This window comes from Acinonyx jubatus, chromosome D4 (assembly GCF_027475565.1).
Source record: "Acinonyx jubatus isolate Ajub_Pintada_27869175 chromosome D4, VMU_Ajub_asm_v1.0, whole genome shotgun sequence".
Classification (NCBI taxonomy): Eukaryota; Metazoa; Chordata; class Mammalia; order Carnivora; family Felidae; genus Acinonyx; species Acinonyx jubatus.
The window spans coordinates 50310921-50332341 of NC_069391.1; the positions used below are offsets into that span (position 1 = coordinate 50310921).

General features: G+C 37.7%; 1 protein-coding gene across 9 annotated transcripts in view; it reads right to left on the bottom strand.

Annotated features, from left to right (window-relative positions):
* The window catches only part of ADAMTSL1 (ADAMTS like 1), an 872819-nt gene that overhangs the window by 277332 nt on the left and 574066 nt on the right, over positions 1-21421 (bottom strand). For all 9 annotated transcript variants that reach the window (XM_053205052.1, XM_053205051.1, XM_053205050.1 and 6 more), the window contains one exon: positions 11283-11519. In XM_053205052.1, the coding sequence (XP_053061027.1) occupies positions 11283-11519 (237 nt within the window). The remainder of the gene's footprint in view (positions 1-11282; positions 11520-21421) is intronic.

Below are 21421 nucleotides of genomic sequence, written 5' to 3' on the forward strand. Positions count from 1 at the left end.
ACAACGTTTCAAGACACACACACACACACACACACACACACACACACACACACACGAATAACTATTTGGTGTAAATGTTGCAGTAGTTCTAATGGAATACCGGCATAGGTAATAAGGTGAGTCTCCAAAATTAGAAACAAAAAATAGAAGCAGGGCATAGTTTTTAGTTTAGCTACGACTGCTGTAGGACAATCCTAAAATTTGTATGGAACCAGGAAAGACCCCGAATAGACAAAGTAATGTTAAAAAAGAAAAACAAAGCTGGAGACATCACAATTCTGGACTTTATGGTGTATTACAAAGCTGTAATCATCAAGACAGTATGGTACGGGCACAAAAACAGACACATAGATCAATGGAACAGAATAGGGAACCCAGAAGTGGACCCTCAAACATATGGCTGACTAATCTTTGACAAAGCAGGAAAGAATATCCAATGGGAAAAAAAGTCTCTTCAGCAAATGGTACTGGGAAAACTGGACAGTGAGAAGAATGAACCTGGACCATGTTCTGAAACAATACTCCTTGAGAGGTAGGCTTGAGTCCTGGTCATCACTATATATTAAGGGATACCCTAGTGACTAAGAGTGAGTATTAAGTATTTTTTGAACAAATAAATAGCTCCAAGAAGTCACTGTGCAGTAAAGGATAACCTCTGCCCAAAGAGACGTGTGGCTTTTACCCTTGGCTCCTGGGAGGTAATCTCTCAACCTTTGTAATTTCTTGACCAATAGGGTGTTTTTGTTTGTCTGAGAGTTGTGGGCCATGCCAGAGAGTCTATGCTAATAATGTGATTTATGGTGAGGGCTTTGGGCCACATGGTATCAACTCAACCTCTGGAGAGGCTGGAGACTAAGGTCAGCCATGCAGGTGGTCAACTACATCTATGTGAGCAAACCTCGATAAAAACTCTGGACATCAAGACTTGGGCGGTACCCTGCTTGACAATACTCCATGTGTATTGTCACACATCGTTGCTAGGAGAAGCAAGTGCAGTCTACACAACTCTACTGGGTGAGGACAACTGGCAGTTGTGTAGTTGAACTCTTCTGGAGCCTGCTCTATGCACTTCTTCCTTTGGCTGATTTTCATCAGTATCCTTTTGCTGTAACAAACTGTAACTCTGAGTACAACAGCTTTCAGTGAATTCTGTGGGTCCTTCTAGTGAATTATCAAACCCGAGGTTTGGAGATGCCCAACTTGAAGCTGGTATGAAGTGAGGGTAGTCTTGGGGAATCTCAAACTTTGTAGTTGCTAACAATACTGAAACACTCTTAAAGATAATTAGGTAAAATTTAGTACATTTAGTATTTTTGCAAAGAAGTGGCCCGAAGAATCATCGATGAAACAAAGCATAATGAGATGACTGAAGAAAGTTGCCAGATCCTGGCAGGGCTTTCATTTAACGAAACACGGAATCCTAAGCCATAGGGTTCCTTACCTGAGTTATACACAGCTATATCCCTACTAACAATGAGGTGTGCTCACTGAAACTATGCTTCATTGTGAAAATATCTTTTCCCAGAAGAAAGAGTGACACGCAAGAGAGAAAACAGGATTTTAATTGCAGCTTTACCTTTTGGTAGTTGTATGAATTTCTATGGGCCACAATCGCCCCGGTTGTAAAATAGAAATCATGAAGAGATCCCAAAGAATTGGCACAAACACATGGTGAAATGCACAGTGTACTCTGAAGACTATATGACACAGAAAAGGATAACAATTTGAATTTTTTTTCTACATTAGATTCACTCTGTCTTCATCTACTTCACTAAATCTCTTTGGGAAAACAAAATCTGTCTTTCCCAGCCACGCTTAATTTCAAAGGGCAAACTGAATGGATACAACTTTCAAAAAAGGTTTTCTATGAACGCTATAGGAAGAAAGGTTTCCCACCTCACAAACTGAATAGCAAGATGGAAAAAACATTCCAATATAACAGAGAAACGTTTTCCATGAGTAGACATGATACGTGAGTTAAAGAAAAGGATCTAACTGGGATGGCAGGAAGGAAATATCATGAGATGAATGAGGACCTAGGAAATGTCCCTTTTTATATCTCTTAGCTCTTCAAAGAGAGAGGATACCTCAAGGAGCTTTAAAACAGTATGCATTAGTTTGACTTCAGTTTTCTCCTGAAAGAGACAAACATTTAGATTGACTTGTTACCTAACGAGTACGTGGCCCCCGAGAAGGTTAACCATGCATAAACAGGCCTGTGACTATATAAACTCAATGGAAACACACCTTTCGATTAAGAAGGCAGAGTTAAGAGGGGGAGAAAAAGGATGCAAAATCCCTGTGTGAATATCATATGGCAGACAGACACGATACATGCATTACTTTCTCGTTGCTCACCACTGCCTAAAACCAATGCCCGACCCTCGTCCTATGTTTCATTCCCAGGAAGGGGCGCACCATACGCACACACATTGTTCGAACTAGAAAACCAGGCACGATCTTCAGCTCTCAATTTTCTCTCCTGCTGCATTTAACGAGTCACCCAGTCCATGGATTCCATCTCCTAATTTGTATTAAAATCTCTCCTCATCCCACCAACAATTTCTGCCCCCTTCCAATCTTTTGCCCTCACTGCAGACACAGTTCTCTTTCTGAAATACGCATCGTACCCTATCTTACGTCTCCTTGAGTTATTTCAAAGGCACTCTTTTGCCCTCAATATTACAAGTCCCCAGTCTTCTTAATACACCTGACACATCTCCTCATGACATAGGCCTTGATGCCCTCTTTAGTCCTTTATCCTTCCACTGTCATTCAATTCTAGCCACTGGTTAAAGTCTTTTCAGTTCTCTTCCTCTGAGCAGGTCTTGACCCCATGCCTTAGTTAAATATCCCACCTGTCGGCCACAGGCTAATTTCCCCTATGTGGTTCTTACGCACTATGAAAAATATATGTATGGGGCACCTGGGTGGCTCAGTTGGTCAAGCGTCTGACTTTGGCTCAGGTCATTATCTCGCAGTTGGTGAGATTGAGCTCCGCATCAGACACAGAGACTGCTTTGAATTTTCTGCCCTCCCCCTGCCCTTTCCCTTCTCTCTCTTTCTCTGTCTCTCAAAAATAAATAAAAACATTTAAAAAAGTAGATGCATATCCACATTCGTATGTGTGTATATATGTATATGTCTGTACTACTATACAGAAATAAACAGAGATGTATGCTATTGTGGGTTCAATTGTGCCTCCCCAAAAGATGTTGAAGTTCTCTCACCACTCCCTCCCCTCCTCACCTACGAATGCAATCTTATTTGGAAAAAGCCTCTTTGCAGATATAACCAAGTTAAGATGAGGTCATACTCAATTACAAAGGGCCCTAATCCAATATCACTGGTGTTCTTATAAGAAGAGACACCAGAAGAAGCCCATGTAAAGGCAAAACAACAGGCACAAGGGAAGATGGACCTGTGAAGACGAAGGCAAAGATTGATGGCCGCTATTAGAAGCTAGGAAAAGGCAAAGCAAGAGTCTACCCAGAGGCTCAGGGGAAGCATGGCTTGGAGGACACTAGCTTCCAGAACCGTGAAAGAATAAACTTCTGTTGTCTTACGCCACCCAGTAAAGAAACCCACTGTATAAAGAAAGTTGGGCTTTCTTTACCCTGAAACTAAAGCACACAATATAAATGATTACAGCAGGTAAATGAAGCCAAATCCATACTCTACAAAGGGCACTCTGTTTACAGTGAGGAGAATATAGTTGAGTGACTCAAATGTACATTTTTGTATTCAGGGAGAGGCATGTAGTATAGTGACGATAGTAAAATTTTCTGTATATTTGTCAGATCCCTCCTCAGAGTGTAAGTTCAGAGACTGTTGTTTTCTCCTCTTCATTCATCTATCTTCAGTATCGAGCACACCCACAGGTAATTCCTAAGTAAATATTTGTCACATGAATACTTTTTTTAAATAACTAAATTATTCACAATAACCCTACAAAAGTATCACTCCTGAAGGAAAAGGTCTTACTTAACTTTGTCTCCTCAGTACTCAACATCTAGCAATGTTTTTGGAAGAAGAAATTGAAACAATGTTCAGAAACTAAGTTACTTGCCAAAATTTAACTAGTAAGTAGTAGCTCACTTAACACTTCATCTTTACTGTATCACAGGGAGGAGAGAGAAAGAAAGAATACACATTAAATCTTTTAAGCATGGACCATGCTTCCACATGGAAGTAGATGGCAAAACACAGAAGGAAAATGGCCAAGTCTTTGTTTCTGACATCACCACTGTTAGAATAACTGGTAGACATTTGATACTGGTGACTTAGGTCACAGACAGAGATGGAGAAATAATCATCCCATTTAATTCATTTCTAACTACTCACCTCAGGAGTTATTAAAAATGGAAAGAACTTCTGTGTTAGAAGCATGGTTCATTGTAACATTGCCATAGTATAGATGTCAAAACCCCATGATCCACTTTGCAGCTTACTTTTTAATTGTATTATTCATTTTGAAACAATATTCTATTCTACAAGGTATTACTTAGAAAAAATTCTTCTTTTCTTTTTCGAAATGCTTTATTTTCTAAAATAGCAATAAGCAATATTACAAATGTGTGGATTCATTACAAAAGAGCTGGTTTATAATGGCACTTTGTCTTTTTTTGATGTACACGTATTAGGTAGCAACTGACGAATTTCATTAATTATAAAAATAAAGCACACTTTTCTGAATTTGACTTCAAAATAACTTCAAAATTATTTTTAACAGCAGCATATGTTCTATCTGTAAATTTATGCTACTCACTTTTATACATTTAGAACAGAAACCAGCTTTGTGCTTTACGGCAAATATACATGGGGCAATTTGGATAATGCAAATAAATGAATAACAGCAGTACTAATAGAGCTGATCCTATTTGTGATGGCTCATTAACTCTGGACAGGATGCAATTCACTCCCCTGGATCAGGAGCTGATAATGGTACAATGTGGAGCTATTAGTAAAAGAAGGTTGCCACAGGAAATTAAGGGAAGGTCTGTTCACTCATTGGGAAGTCAGTATCCCCTTTTGTACATATAACTGCATTAACCCAGGCACTCAAAAAAGTCAGCGGCAAGAAGTAGTTTGGGTACGACTACTACCACCGCTGCTGCGGCCGCCACTGCCGCTGTTACTAAGACTGCTATTGCAGGCTCGCGTTTATCAAGCTCATGGTAAGCAATGTAAGCATCTAATTACTTAAGCCTTGTAGAAATCCTATCAGGTAGTTTACAAACCGTAGCTTCATTTTGCAGATGAGGAAACGGAGGCTTGGGAACGGGCTCCAAACCACATACCAATGAATGGTGGCGCCTTGGTTCAAACCAGGCAGTCTGACTCCAGAGCCTTTTTTCCTAACTGTTCAGATGATGACAAACTCCATCCCTAACCCAGCCCTGCCTCAACTCCAACTTCATAGAGACTTGAACGACAACAAGCAAATAAGAATCCCAGAATTTCTGTCTGAGATGTAAGCTCAGAGACACCAACACAATGACTTCCCAGGAACAATGATCAGATTCTAGGATGAGAGGGAAAGGGGGAAATGTGGTTTGAAAAGATATATTCACTAAACCTGTTGTTTTCACATATAAACGATAGCATTAAAGCTGAACAAAATTTTAGCCCATGGGATATGCTGATGAAATAACACAGGGAGCACAATCAAAAATGTTGATAAACACTGACATTCTGTGACCTCTAGCCTGCCATTAACAAGCTGTAAGATCCTGGGAAAATCATACCTAGGAGCAATATTCCTCGGGGCTGGACTAGATCTCAAAGGCAGTGTTTTCCAAATGTTGGTCTGGGAAGCACTATAACAATTTCTGTGCTCTGGAGGAAAAAAAAAAAACTAACTACAGTGTAGTAACTTTCTCATAAGGCAGACCATATTCACATTATTGTCCTTAATTCTGAAATCAGGTTGTTACTACATCCTTGTTATTAACATTTCAATTACGAAATGATGATGGTGAAGTACATGATGGAAGTTCTCCTTTTCTTTTTTAATGCTTTTAGCAGAACAAGAAGTTGCTTACTTCAGCTCTTTCTAGAAACTTTTGAAAGTTATGAAATCTCACACAGGGAACCAGAACTTTGATATATTTTGCAACTTAAAATGTTCAAGGTAGTCTACATTTTCATAGCACTTTATATATAGTTCATTAGATGTTTTCACACGAATTATCTCAGCGCTTGATAGTCTGCGAGACAATCTCATTTCCCACAGATTTAAAAATTGAATTCAGGAAGATTAAGCAACTTGATCAAGGTTATGAAAGAAGAGCCAGATTCCAATCCATGGCCTTTGACCTTAAATCCTGTCTGCTTTTCTATCTGTAAGTGCTTCATAAATCTGACCAAACAACAGGATCATAAGGAGAGTGTTCTATATACAGAGAACTAATAAATCCGAGTTTCTGGGGCACAGGGATGAAGAGTTGTATCTTTTAAGAGCTCTGCAAGTGATTCTGGTATGCAGCCTCATTTGGGAACCATTCCTGAACATCAGATGGCTCCTGTCTCTGTCCACTCAGCCTCACCAGAAGGAGTAGGAGCACCAGACAGAGCTTGGTGTTTCTGGGCAAGTTCTATCACTGAACCTCAGTCCTTCATCTGTGAAATGAAGAGAATGATGCCTAATAAGTAGCGTTGTAAATACAGTTGGCCTTGAACAAGTTGAGATTTAGAGCTACCAACCCCCTTGTGCGGTTGAAAATCCACATGTAACTTTTGACTCTCCAAAAAAACTTAACTACTAATAGCCTACTGTTGACTGGAAGCCTTGCCAATAACATAAACAGTTGATTAAAAGTATGTTGTGTGTTATACATATTATGTACTGTGTTCTTCTAATAAAGTAAGCTAGAACCAAGAAAATCTTAAGAAAATCATAAGGAAAATACATTTTTAGCCCTGTACTGTATTTATCAAAACAGCAAGTTTATGTCATGTGTTTATAAGATGAAATGTCTATATCAATATTGCTTACTGATAGAAAGCACCATAGATGATATAGGTATTACTAACATTCAACATAAAAAATGAAGAGATATTGCACAATCTGTGTTTGTATGTAAGTTTTGATAAATTTTAATTTTTTATAATAGATGGGTGTGTATCTTAAGTCAGTAAATGATAAAATAGACTAGAATCTACACACATTTTGTGTATCCATGACATAATTAACCTTTTCTTAATTTTTTCCATATTTCTAAATGTACACAGTTCATCTGTTTTTCCAAATTGTTGCAAATTTCCAATTTTTTTCCTAATGTATTTATTGACAAAAAAAATCCATTTGTCAATGGACCCACAAAATTTGAAGCCATGCTGTTCACTTGTATGAGAAAAAATTATACGTAAAGTGGCTGGGTATGGTAGTCACTCAAAAATGGAAGCTATATGGGGCTCAGTCAGTTAAGTGTCTGACTCTTGATTTTGGTTCAGGTCATGATCTCATGCTCACGAGATTGGCTCCGAGTTGAGCTTCCAGCACTGAGTGTGGAACCTGCTTAAGAGTCTCTCCCTCCCTCCCTCTCTCTCTCTCTCTCTCTCTCTCACCCTCCCCTGCTTTTGTGAGCATGTGCATGCACACACACACTCTCTCTCAAAAAAATGGAAGTTATCTTAGGATTAATATTACTACTACTATTACTAGAATGAGTATACTGCCCAATAAAATGCTCTAACATTTCTAAGAATAAGGTATTTATCATAAATGGTGATGATTACAGTATTTTCCCGAAGCAAATCCACAACAATTATAGACAACCCACTCATTCACAACCTTGGGACAGTTTCTAGGTCTCAGTTTCCTTTTCTCCTTGTCTGTGGATTTCTAAGTTATCTCCTGGCTCCAAATGTCTAAGACTCCATAGTTGTATTGAACAGTTAAAGGCCCAGTTTGAGGATGTGGTTCTTACTTGAGTATTCAATAGGTAAAACTGAAATAATTCGTACTTACAGGTGACAAGTCTCTATAGTTATGCTGTCATTTTCTATCAAGACAAGTCTATCTCCAAAGTTGGATGTTAGCTTCTTTAGAGTTTATAATTCATATCTGTCTAGCATCAAAAATACTTGAAACAGTTTGCCGAAAAAGTTATAATAAGGCAAAAACAGAGCCAGAGAAAGAGCTAAGAATCTCTAACAAATGTGGTAGAAATGGAAGAGAAGGGAAAATAGGGCAGGGAAGATGATGTTTTTTTTCAGGAAACTAGAAGAAACTATTGAATGTGAAAAACTTCCCATTAAATTAGCATTGAGACTTTCGACAGTTTCAAAAATTATGAAAATATGACTTTTTCTTAACGTTTCTTACTAAAGACTGAAAATATGAATGATCAATATGCAGATACAAGCTAAATAAAGGATTTTTTTCTAAGTAGAATGGGATTTATGTATTAAACTCTTTGAGGTAATAGTGAGTGATTTTCTTATGGTGATTAACTTTACTCTTGTCTTCTAAAAAACTATACACTGCATTTAAACATTCCATCCCTATTCCTCGATGATCTTGCTATTGTCTGTTCCTTCCCTCTTTTTATAAAACTCAAGTAGATTTTAATCATGAAAACACAGGCTATTACGGTAATGGTAACAAGGATCCAAAATTATATCCATTACAAATTCATATTAAGTTCTAGTTTTTGATCCCTTGAGCATGATTAATTTGATTTATTGCTTTTACCCTTTGCTCTAGTTGTAATCAAAATGAAAACTTTTTCCTGGTTTTAGGTGTAGTTTTCTTGCTATTTCTTTGCTGTCACTGCTCTGTTCCAGGCTCCCACTTTGCCCCACCTTGGCTCCTCTAAGAGCCTCCTCTCAGCTGGTCTCTTTGGTTCTCAGGCCTTGTACTTCAAAGTCCTACAACTGTAGCTACATTAATCTTTCTGAAACAGAACTATGATTACGTCTTTTCTCCACTAAAACTCTTTCCTGGCCACCCATTGTTAGCCATAGTCCTATCTGCCATTCAAGTATCCACTGTTTTCTCCCAAACTACCTGTCTTCTTCCTGTGTTCCTGGGGGGTACTGTGCTCTTCAGCCAAACTATGTATTAGTGCCTATATGCAATCAGAGTTATCTCACCTCCTTTACCATGGTATTGCCTCTTTTCATATATTCTATAATTTACATTTGCACCCCCACAAATCTAACAAGTCACAATCCCAAGAATTGAAGGAGGCATGTTTATATTTATAACCAAATGTCCAGCACTACCACTCCATATTTAATATCTATAAAAATCTATTCTTTCACTGCTGAGATAGGATTCCCTTTCAGTTGCCAACGTATGTGAGGCCAGCTGGCAGGATTAGTCTAGAAAAGACAGGCCACATTAAACTCCTATGCAACAGGAAGAAAGGAAACTTACTTTGCTGACCTGTCTTATTTATTTTGGTCCATTCATCATGGTATGACAGTGCAAATAGCTTTGCAGTAGATGTCAGGAGACATGGAATTTAGTCCCATTTCATGATCAATCATGTAACTTTCAGAAAACCACATAATTTGTCTGTCTTTTTTTTCATTTACCAAATGGAAATCTGTCTTTATTCCAATAGTAAACACACAGAAGGGATTATTATTATTTTATTTGCCATTCCTTACAACATAACCTCTTTCCTCTATGTATTTGCTTTACAATTCCCTATCATTCCCAAAGCTTTTACAGATTTCATAATTCCATTTCAACATCAGTAAAAATCCCAGAGAAGGAAGCAAGCACTAAATATCACAAACAATGTTCAAATATCTCTTTTTAGGTTATTGATTAAATAATCCCTTAGGCCTTTCCTATCTCTACAATAGTAAGACTCTATATGCAAATTTGTATCTGAAATTCACATATTTCTTGTGTATAAAGCAATCTGCAGTCATGTATATATACATCATCTCCATCCTCCTACCTGAGAAGTGCTAGGACATACCACAATTTCCCTGTCTTATGCTTCTAGATCTTATGAAGGTTTAGCATGTCTGTCTCCCTTCTCATATGCAGAAAATCATGTCCGACATTTCACCTTTCTTGTAGTAATTCAATTACAGTTATTCCTTTTACATCAGAATATAGGTTTAGGTTTTTAGCAAACATGTGAATTCGGAGTGACTATTTACTGAAACATATTTTATGCTTATTCTTCTTACACTACTAGCTGTTATATTACAGACTCCAAAGAGAGAAAAATTTCAACCAATATTATTTTGGGAGAAGCAAGGATTCTCAAAATGTCTACTTAGTGAAATATAAAAGTATATGGTCAGGTATAGCACACAAGAAATTATAGCAATTGCTTGTTCCAAAAACTATGCTGGTGATCCTAACCCAGGGTAGATTTTAAAATAAAGATGGCAGGGGCGCCTGGGTGGCACAGTCGGTTGAGCGTCCGACTTCAGCCAGGTCACAATCTCGTGGTCCGGGAGTTCGAGCCCCGCGTCAGGCTCTGGGCTGATGGCTCAGAGCCTGGAGCCTGTTTCCGATTCTGTGTCTCCCTCTCTCTCTGTCCCTCCTCCATTCATGCTCTGTCTCTCTCTGTCCCAAAAATAAATAAACGTTGAAAAAAAATTTAAAAAAAAATAAAGATGGCAGATGCATTGAAAACATTCTTTACTAACTTAACTACTAACTTTCCCTCTTCTTACTAACTCCCACTCAGTTGATAAATTGACACGAGAAATCAAACTTCTTTGTTATCCCTATTTTAAAGACTTGCCTGGATGAAATTTGACCTAGCTCACACTGTCAAAGCCTTTCATTAGTTTGCATGCACTTTCAAAAAATTACAGTTATAATAATGAAGAAATAAGTTTGCCTAGAGTTTACTTGGAGATTTTAGAGTTAATCTTACCCAAGTAATTCCAAAGCTCTAAGTAGATGAAAATTGATGCCTCCAAACACACACACACACACACACACACACACATACCACATGAACATACAAATACGTTTCAGGGACAACCAAAGTAGAGGTAATTTCAGAGTCTAATACAAAAGTCACACACATATCCAAGAGCTTTTAGCCTTTCATATTCAGCTGAGACTCAAAGCAAGGGGAAAGAAAACATCCAATGCCAGCTCTCTTTTCGTTGACACAAACACAACATTTGTAGTTTTAACTGAAATTAAACCTCAGTTTTCAAATCTGCCATCCTTTATAAACTCTAGAAAAGGTAACATTGAATGATTGAGATAGCAGGACCATACAGAAGCTATTTACACAGAGATGCTAAAACTTTCTGGAAAAATAGAATGGGAAGAAGCCAGCACTTACTTGGCATAAACCACTGATGCACATATCCAAAGATTCTGTGTAGCAACGAGTCCCATCTAAGACTTTAGGTGCTAGTTCAACAACCAGGGTTGTTCCTTTGGCCTGGCATTTGAGTGAACAGGGGTTGTCTGGGTCATTAGACACAGGAAGCCATTCATAAAACTGGCCATGGTGCTTGACATCATTGTGAGCGGAGCATTGCTGAGCTCGGAAATCGCCTGCTTCTGGTGGGCAGTCCTGGAGAGGAAAGGCAGGAGGGACACAAATAGGTTATGAGGGCAGCCCAAACAGAAAACTGGAGAAGCCATGTGGTCTGTCAAAGTCTTAGAAAACAAAGCAAATGTCCTGGTTGTTCCCGATGGACACTCTCATTTCATCTGAGAGTCATGATTGTTTGGCCCTGAAAATGTAAAGATCTGAGCAAGTAATCACCTTGAAATAGTTTTGGATTAAAGTTAAATGGGAAAGTAATCAGCTTGAGGTAGATCTGATTGATATTCGTTGAGAAATAGTCACCATGTTGCTTGGTCCATGGATCCCTCCACAATGTAATACTATTTCAGTTTCCCTGTAACTTAAGTAAAACTTACTGAAGTCAGTGGGTTAGTTGAAATACATGTCTGTTGCTTTCAGTTCTAATAATGAAAGCTATGGCAATACTATAGCAACTCCCTGCACAAAGTTGTAATAATTTCATTTGAAAATTTTTGTGGGATTGTTTGTGAGTTTTTCTAAAATGTAGGGTGCACAGTATCTAGAATTAAATATGGGGAACAAAAAAGAGAAAAGAGCGTTGATGCCTGAATTTCCTTAGCTTAAGGCAACACGGCAGAGTGGAAAGGTATGGGCTTCTTGGACGCGAGCATGGCTGTGATACAGTGGGTCTCTCTGAATCCAGGTTTCCTTTTGTTTAGAACAGAAGCAATAATACTCAGCTCTCAAAGTCACTGTGAGAATTTCATGGGCTTATGTCAGCCAAATACTGGCACATGGAAGACTGTACATGGTAGCTATTACTATGATTATTCAGTGAAGCTGCTGAAGAGAAAAAGCTGGAGAATTATGAGATCCTCTGAATTTGAATTTTAAATCACATTGGCAGAGAACAATGGAAAATAAGAATATTTTAAATGTATACTTTATAAAGGGCATTTTTAAATTAAAACTATAACTCACGATGCTTACTCTCTAAAACACGATACTCTTTAGTAAAAGGAAACAAGATTCAACCTTAAAAAGGCAAGTACCACCTGTCCCTCGGAAAGGCTTTCAGATAGATTTATTTTATTCCACATGCATTCTGATTAGGATTTACTGTGGAAGATTATAGAATATCCATTTGTTGAAAGGACTTTACTATAATTTTTAAAATCTCAATTAGGGGTTTGCATGCAGGCTTTAGGAGGTCCTACTTCCTACGTGATCATTTCTGAGGGTTCTTCTTATACAAGGGTTCCTTCTCTTTAAAGAAGCATTGTGAGAATAGCATTACTCTATTTTATAAAATGGAATTCCTGATTCTTTTTGTCAAACTTTAGTGGTACTATTAAGTAGCATATAAGATTTTAATATTTGGGGAAGCATAAATTCTTTCCGGGCAAGATGGTATATAAACAATTAAATGTTTATTTAAGATGAACATAAAATAGCTTAAAATACAATATAAAATCTCAAAGGTACTTTACTGATAGTATCAGATGTGCTCTTGGAGTGAAGAAAACATAGTATGAAAGGAAAAATAATTTATATAACACAGGTATAGATACATGAGTACCCAACAAGGCTTAAGGGATTTCAAATATTGTCTGAAAAAAAAGTATAATTAAAATTCATTACTTATTATTACTAATATTCTTTTAGAGAGAAAGAATGAGAGAGACAGAGCATGCATGTGTGAGTGGGGGAGGAGACAGAGAATCTGGAAGAGGCTCCATGCACAGCTCGGAGCCCCTCACAAACTTGATCTCAAGACCGTGAGATCATGACCTGAGCAGAAATCAAGCGTCTGATGCTTAACCGACTGAGTCACCCAGGCACCCCAAAATTCATTACTTACCAATTTCATACATGAAAGGCTATAGTTTAAAACCTTTTAAAGGTCTATGAATTAATCAGTAAGCATGTGTTATACTTTGTTGTGATATTTGGTTGTTCATCATGAGAAATAAAACAAAAACCACACATTGCAAAACTATAGTATGAATCACACAACAGGTAAATTGTAGGATGTTAACACAACGTATCTGAACCTACATGCTTTAATGCTAGCTCCTTTCAGTCTCTGCTTAGACCTCACTCACTTCTGTCCTGACATAATCCTATGGCTGAACACTGCCCACCAATCTACTCATCCTTTTCCTAAATTTCCCCCATTTGAGACACAACAGAGATTGTAAGTAAAACCTACTCTCTACAATCAACAAGTTTCCCTGGCTGCCACTGCATGGGAGCTTCCACAGCAGTACTGATAGTTTAATTAATAATGTTTAAATAGTGTTTTCAGTTGCATACTACCTATTATCTCAAGAGTCACTTGCTTTCTCAGTGGTACAAAAGAAATACTGAAGCGGACTCAAGAAAGCAGAACACTGAGGAAATTGTTTAGAACAGTCCTCAACCCCTCTCGTAATTTTTACCTCCTTTTTCTAGAAATAAAAGTGAATCAGCTGTAAGGGAATTACAGGGTCAAGCTGAATCACCTCTGCATGAAAGTAATAAGGGTAATATATAATTAAGAGACCTCTTAGTATGAACCAGATATAATTTTCTGCATTTATCCAATTCCAAGAAAAGTGTCAGTTATGTTTTTAAATTGATGTTACATAGTCTTAGTACAGACCTAAAACTGCAGAATCTCTTCTCTTCAACAAACTGTGTTGAGTCTTCCCATCTTTACTAAAATAAATAAGACTCCAAGGCATTCAAAGTTAAAATAAGTAAAAAGGTAAAGTATTAACACTTTTTTTTTCTGTGACAAAACAGGGTTTTTTTTTCTGTGACAAAAACAGGAAACATAGAGAGCCCATGAGCACATATGTTCCTGTTCGCAATTCACCTGCTTCAAATAGCTCCGAGAGTAACCTGTTACAGGTTTCATGAACTTTCATAATGGGAGAAAGGTCTCTAAAAATAATAATGCTTGTGAATACCTTTACTCACTTTTATCATTACTATCTTTTATTCAACCCATATTTTTGCAGGGGTGGGAAAATATATTTTGCTAAATTGAGAATGCACTTAAAACCCAGAATTCAGAGTTGGAAACTGAACTTGAACCTTTTTAATGTTTCAGTTTATTTGTACTTGGCAAAATGCAACTTCCTGTTTTAAGAAAAAGGACTTAAGAGGACTTATAAAACAGGTTCAGAAAGCTTCTTGGACATCAAATAGCTCTTACAAAATAACATTTTGATGATTTAAGTGTAAATGAATCAGAAACATATGAATCAAATTTCCCTTGAAATACACATGTTTAAAAATTAAGGGAAGAAGGATTTGGCAAAAGCTTCTTTGTTGAACCCAAAACATCTCAAGCATAGTGCAAGACCCTCACTGAACCCCTGATACATCTGTATCACCCAGCTGCAGAGTGGAAACTCAAGCAGTCATCATAGTCTCTTGTCCCACCAGTATGATCATAATAATTACAACAGAACAGTTCTCATTTATATAGAGATTCACCATGCACAAAAGGTTTTTAGTTTTTAATTATAATTTAGTCCATGAGACCACTATCTTTTCTAATCTTCCTGAAAGTAAGATTTAGAAACCGATGCCTTAATAGCTTTGAAAAGTATTTAACGTCTTATCCTGGGCATCATCTGTGAAATATCAGCTTCTGGAGAGATGCTTTATGACATGATATGTCATCAGTTCTGCCCATGAGATGTGGTTTTCCTTGGGTTATACTGCATGTTGAATGTACTGGATATATACTATGTGATTTTGGTTCTCATAAAAGCTTAGGAGTAGGAATCATGAGTTTTCAATGGAGATAATTAAAAGAAGAAAACAAATGAATTCAAATATAGAATATATACTCCATATATTTATATATATGATCGAACCTGGATCATAGGTACTAATGATGAAACAATTAAAATTATTGAAAAGTCTAGTGGCTATTTGAACTAAACACATCCTCCACCAAGAACCTGGCCAAAAACATGATGTCGAAGGATGCACCCGATTAAAGATCCTCAACTTCCAGCCTCTCGTATGTCTCCAGAAACACCATCAAGTAGAAATGGAGCAAGAATGAGCAATCTAACACTTTCCCTGGCCTTCTGTCTCTTTCTAACTGCAATATGCCTGTGGATTAACAACTCTGTGTCAGGTTACTGAGTTAGGATTTCCTCACTCTGAAAAACTGTATTTTATTTAAATAGTCAGATGATCCCATGAATTTACTGTATTTAGCCATTAATACAATATAATAGGTTTTCTCTCCAATTTTTAAGCACTCAATCTGAACAGTAACAGAATTTTCTTTTTTAAAAGCACAGAAATAAAATCTGGCCTTTTATTTGCTTCCATTATAATTCATAAAGTCCGTGGAGTTCTGCCATATATGAATCCAATTCAAAACACTTTCTGGTTAATCAACTAGCCAGTGGGAAAGATAAGATGGATCCCAGATGTCCCCTGATGATGATAGGTGGATCAGATTACATGGTGGGATAAAAGAGAGTTAGGCTTTCCAGAGTTTACTCACTGGGTGAAATGTAAAAGATGATATCTCAGCAGCTAAGGTGGCAGGATCTGAAGGGCTTTAAAATGGTTTTGAAAAAATATACAGAAAATAGATTCAGGGTCAGGAGAAGCATTACTTTTTCTTTATTTTCTTTCTTAAAGAAGACATTTTTCTTTCCAGAGGAACATCTCTCTGCTTTGACTCTGTCATTCAGTGGTTGGACTTTTCTGCTAATTTTATATATATATGCCATATTCTCATTCCATGGCTTTATTTACAGAGTCACTATTAATACCTGACAGTATCAAGAAAACACTGGAAATTGTATTTAGGTGGCCCTAGAACTGTAGTAATGGAAGACATCTATGCTTCCCACTGCCTTTCCCTACCTTGCAACTGTTCTGGATCTTCCACCTCCCCTTCATCCTGCCCTAACCCCTCACTCTTCATAAAAGCTACTATGCAAGAAAACAAAATCAAAATTGCTTCATCAGGCATTTACTCTATTCCCCAGCAATTCTGGATTGCTACTTTATGATAAACACATATACAGAAATGTATCACCTACTTGATGACTTTAGAAAATCTTCTTAGTTCTACGTTTTACCCTCAAAATATTAGGAAACCTCAATGTACTGGTGGTAAAACAGGAAAAGACCACAGGTTTCCTTCATAATAAATGAATGGAGGCTCTGGAAAGTGTACCCCTCTAAAGCTCTCAGATCTCTTAGCACATGTAAGTAGATGGCAGGCTGCCTCTTTTAGGTATTGTTGTTGACATTACTTGGCTTTCTGCTTCTTTTATTCAAAGTCAAGGTGAAACCACTAAATAGTAAATACCCACTGATACCACCCAATTTAATATGATATTTTGTTCTCAGAAACATAACCAGTGTTTCAATTTCTATTTCCAACTCAGACCCCTCTCCCGGACTTCAGACTTTTATATACAAATGCTCCTTTACCATCTGGATATCTGAGAGATCACAAACTCCCCAAATCCAAACCTGGACCCCTGATGATTTCCCCTTCCCCAAATCTGTTCCCTTTGCAGTCTCACCTTCCCAGTCCCCATCAACTCCATCTTTTTCAGGCAGTGGTTCTCAAACTCAAGGATACATCAATGTCACCTAGAGGGCTTGTGAAAAATACCAGATTGCCGAGGCCTCACCCTCCAGAGTTTCTGATTCAGTAGATGTGGAGTGGAGTCCAAGACTGCATTTCTAGCAAGTTCCTTGATGATTCTGTTGTTGCTAGTTTGGTGACCACACTTTACGAACCACTGTGCCTTAGAGTCATCCTTGACTTCCACACCCAATCCATTGGGAAAGGTTGGTTTTATATGCAAAGTATGCAGAATCTGACCACAATCTAGTCCAAACCACCATCATGTCACCTGTATTCTTGCCATAGTCTCCTAACTGATCATCTGTCTTCTGCCCCTGCTCTCCTAGAGACTTTTGTTAATGCAGCAGCCAAAATGAGCTTATTAAAGCATAAAGCAAACTGTGTAAACTTTCTGCTACAGCTTTAAAGTGGCCCCTCACGACATTCAGATAAAAGCCAAAATCCATATCTCAGATAGGAGTAAAGATCTGGCCCCATCACCTCCTATTGTCTTCTTTATTCACTTGGCTCCAGCCAAGAGATTCCCAGCTCTCTCTTGGACACTACAGGAATGTTCTTACCTTAGGACACATAACTTATCTATTTCCTCTGCCTAGAATTTTCTTTGCTCCGATTCCAAGTGGCTAATTATCTCACCTTCATCAGGTTTTTGCTCAAATATCACCTTCTCAAATAGACCTACCCTGAGTACTCTCTGTAAAATTGCAACAAGCCACTCCCACTACTGATTCCTCTTTATCCTCTCAACTTTTCCTTTTTCCCTATCACACTTTATCACCTTCAAGTATCCCACATAATTTACTTTCTTATACTCATTTTTAATTGCCTGTCTCCTTCCACTAAAGTATAAGTTCCAGAAGGGCAGGAATCTCTGGCTTTCTCTTATATACTAGTACTCAAATATTCTTTGAAAGAATGAGTGACTAACATATTAAATAAATGAACCAGAGGTCCCATTTTTCATTGTAGAAACTCCAATTCTATTCTCTCAAATCTTGCAGGAAATCTAAATCTTGATAGTTTTTTCATGGGTGGGATATCTAATTTTTCTTTCTTTAAAATATAAATTTACAAGAATACTTGCACATTTCAGACACAAAGAAAAGCGAGTAGGGATTCTTGCCTGCTTAGGCAGAATAGGCAGATTGATATTTCCTCCTCCACATAAACAAATTTAACAGGGTAATATTAAGAAACATAAAATGTGCTGAAATTATTTATTATTCAATAAATAGCCAGACATTTGTAAATTTTATATAACACTCCATGTTATGTGCATGCACTATAAAGTGCTAATGCTAAGGTATCGAGCTCTATCCCAAAAATTTTGGCCACCTGCTTATAGTAACATCAACATCATCATCAAAAGCATTTATTTGTAAAAGACTGTTAGCTGCTATGTAAAATGAAATTAAACAGACATCCCTGCCCTGTCTAGACAGTCTGTATGGAGACGATTCTATTATATTTCAAGAACATAATATTTAAATCTCTAACACATCATTGTGCGTGCAAAGAACAGAAAATGGGATCAATTCTGGAGGGTGGTGCTATAGTAGGTAGAGGCCATTCTCGGCTCATTCTTCCTCTTTTTTGAAAATGCCAGCAGACTTTCTTGGGACACGGTATTTTCATATATACAAGATATATTTAAAAGTCCTTGTTTTTGTTCTCTTTTTCCCTAGTGTAAAAGATCTGCAGATTTCCATTATTCTTTTTCCAAACTGTCAACACTTTTGGAAAATAAATATTTAAGGGAAATTAAGTGCCCACAAAAATTAATCATTAACCATTTTAATGCCTTACTATGGATCAGGTTTATTCTCAATAAAATAACATCTTTACAGATTTGTGTCCCTGTAATGGACATGGAACTCTCATAGTTTATTCAAGCTTTGGGTGTGCCCCACTCTGTGCCTACAAAGGGAACACTGGTCACAGGTATATCAAACAGCTCCAAACCATTCCTGTGTGTTATTCAAGTCCAGACATAAGAGATTCAAAATGTATGAGATAATAAATCACTAACCGCACCCTGCTTACTCGATTAGAGCTCGTTATCTGAAAAACAAATGCTTTGCCTGGCTAGTTTTTAACGACTCCAGGCATCTGAGAGTTGATCTAAGTAAAAACATTTAAAACATTTAGTTTTAGAAGTTCAGTTTTTGGTTTTTTTTTTTTTTTTTCCTTTGGGTAGCTTTTATTTCAGTGCTTTTATTTTTTCTCCTTTGAACAATGCAGACTCTTGGAATCCAATTCCCCAGAGGTATTTGTAGGACTGGTTGTAGTTTGTCATGTTAGACTCTTAAATTCTCTCAATTTTGAAAATATTCATTCCTTGAGGCCTTTTATTATTTTTAGTCCCTTTCTTTGAATTAGCTCCAATTTAGCAGTATCTTTTCTTAAATCAGCATTTCTGCCTTTTTACTATTTTTTTTACAGTCTAAAAGAAATGTTCTCCCCCACCCCTGCCAAATTAGTATATTTGAAGTGGTAATTTGTAATTTTTTTTGGAACGTGGCATACAATCTCATTTTATAAGCACACAATTACATAGCTTTTTGTTGTTGCTGCTGTTGTTTTCAGGCTGCGTTTACCAAAATATTTGTGGCGGAGGGTCAGATCAGAGGAAAGACTAGTACAAGGGGACCATGTTACCAGGTAAATACTTAAACTGTTACTATTGCTTGGGCCTGTTGCATAACAATTTCACTATGTTTCTATTGATTGGGAAAAGGTAATAAAGCTTGACACGTTTCAAAGGAGCAAATATGAAGACTGAAATTGTCGCCTGGAACACGTGGTGCTTACGCCAGTCACTTGAAAGAAAAATGGAAAAAGACAATGTCTAGAGCAATTTGCAGAGAAGTACCAGGTTAGACAATTAAGACCCAGCATTCTGTCTTCACCTTCTCTCCATCCCCATCTACACCAAACCACCCGATGCTGCCTGCAAGCATCACTTCATTTTCGCTGTCACCAGATCCTGACAGCTGTCTGTTTTTCTGGCACTGTATCTAATCAATGCTCCTTTTTGGAGGCAGGTAACACAGGACTGTGAACGACTGGAAATACCTGTGGACACTCTTTGGGTAAAGGACCTAGAAGTTGTTTGCTATCTTTTCCCAGTTCCCTTTCTAAGTCTCCTCCCTTTTTCCCTTTCTTTTATTCCTAAGGGCCTAGGACTTGCATGTGTCACTGATCATATCTCTGCCTTCTCTCTCATCCCAGACCTCCTTTGCACCCTGCCCAAGAGGACAGGTCTATCACTGCTCCTTTAATGCTTGTCTGTCCAGCTTCCAATTGTAGCTGTCAATTGGACTGTTGGGTGCCATTTTCTGAGCACAGTGAAAGGAGTCAGCTCCTAAACAAAAGGGAAAGGTCTACCCCTCCCTAGGGTCTCAAGATTTACCCTGGTCAAAGGTGGCTGGCCCTGGGACACAAATGGGTGAATACAAGTAAACTGTGAAAATCAGTATGGGCACATGGGAAGCACTCAATAAATGTATAGTATTGCTATTATTCCAATGCCACAGAGGGAGGAGTTATTCCTGAGTTACATAGCTCCAGGGGGCTTCAGAGGGACCTGACTGTGCTTTTTTCATCCAGTTTTGCCTTCCCCATTGCTTTGCTGCCTCTAGAACTACTTTATTTAGTTGTTTAAACATCATTTTAATTAAAGTGACTTATATGAATGTCTTAACATATGAATCTAATCAAACAATATCATGTGCCAAATTTACTGGGTTATAAGTTTAATGGATGACAACGCTCAACTTTGTTCCTATGTGCTCATACTTCTTAGTTTGTTGATCTTGGACCATGGACATATTTTAAGAAACCAAAAAGGAATTATAGAAATATATTTTCTGACCCCTAAACCCCAGTGTTTTCAGGTTGTCCTCTGAAACTTAAAGCATGGCCTTTGAGCACCAGCCTCATCCTGAAAGCATGTTGCTCCAAAGTTGATTTTCCTGTTCTCTTCCTATAACACTTCCATTTCCTTGAGTGGGCAGCAGTAGGTAAAAGTAAAGAGGGATGCAAAAAGTTTCAATTTACCTAGAGTACGGTTTGATGAATAATAATGCTTTCTACTTAATCACTCCCAATAGGTGTTAATTACGTACGTTCAAAAAAGAGACACTTGCCAAATACCAGGCTACGGGGAAAGTCAGTTATACATGACTTTGTGATGCTTACAATTTAAGGGGGAGGATAAGTACCAAGGCCATGTATCAAGCTCATAGGATGACAGGAAGAGGGGCAGGCAGTTCAAAATTAGAGGATAGCTCTTGGACAGAGGTGACCTCCCTTCCTG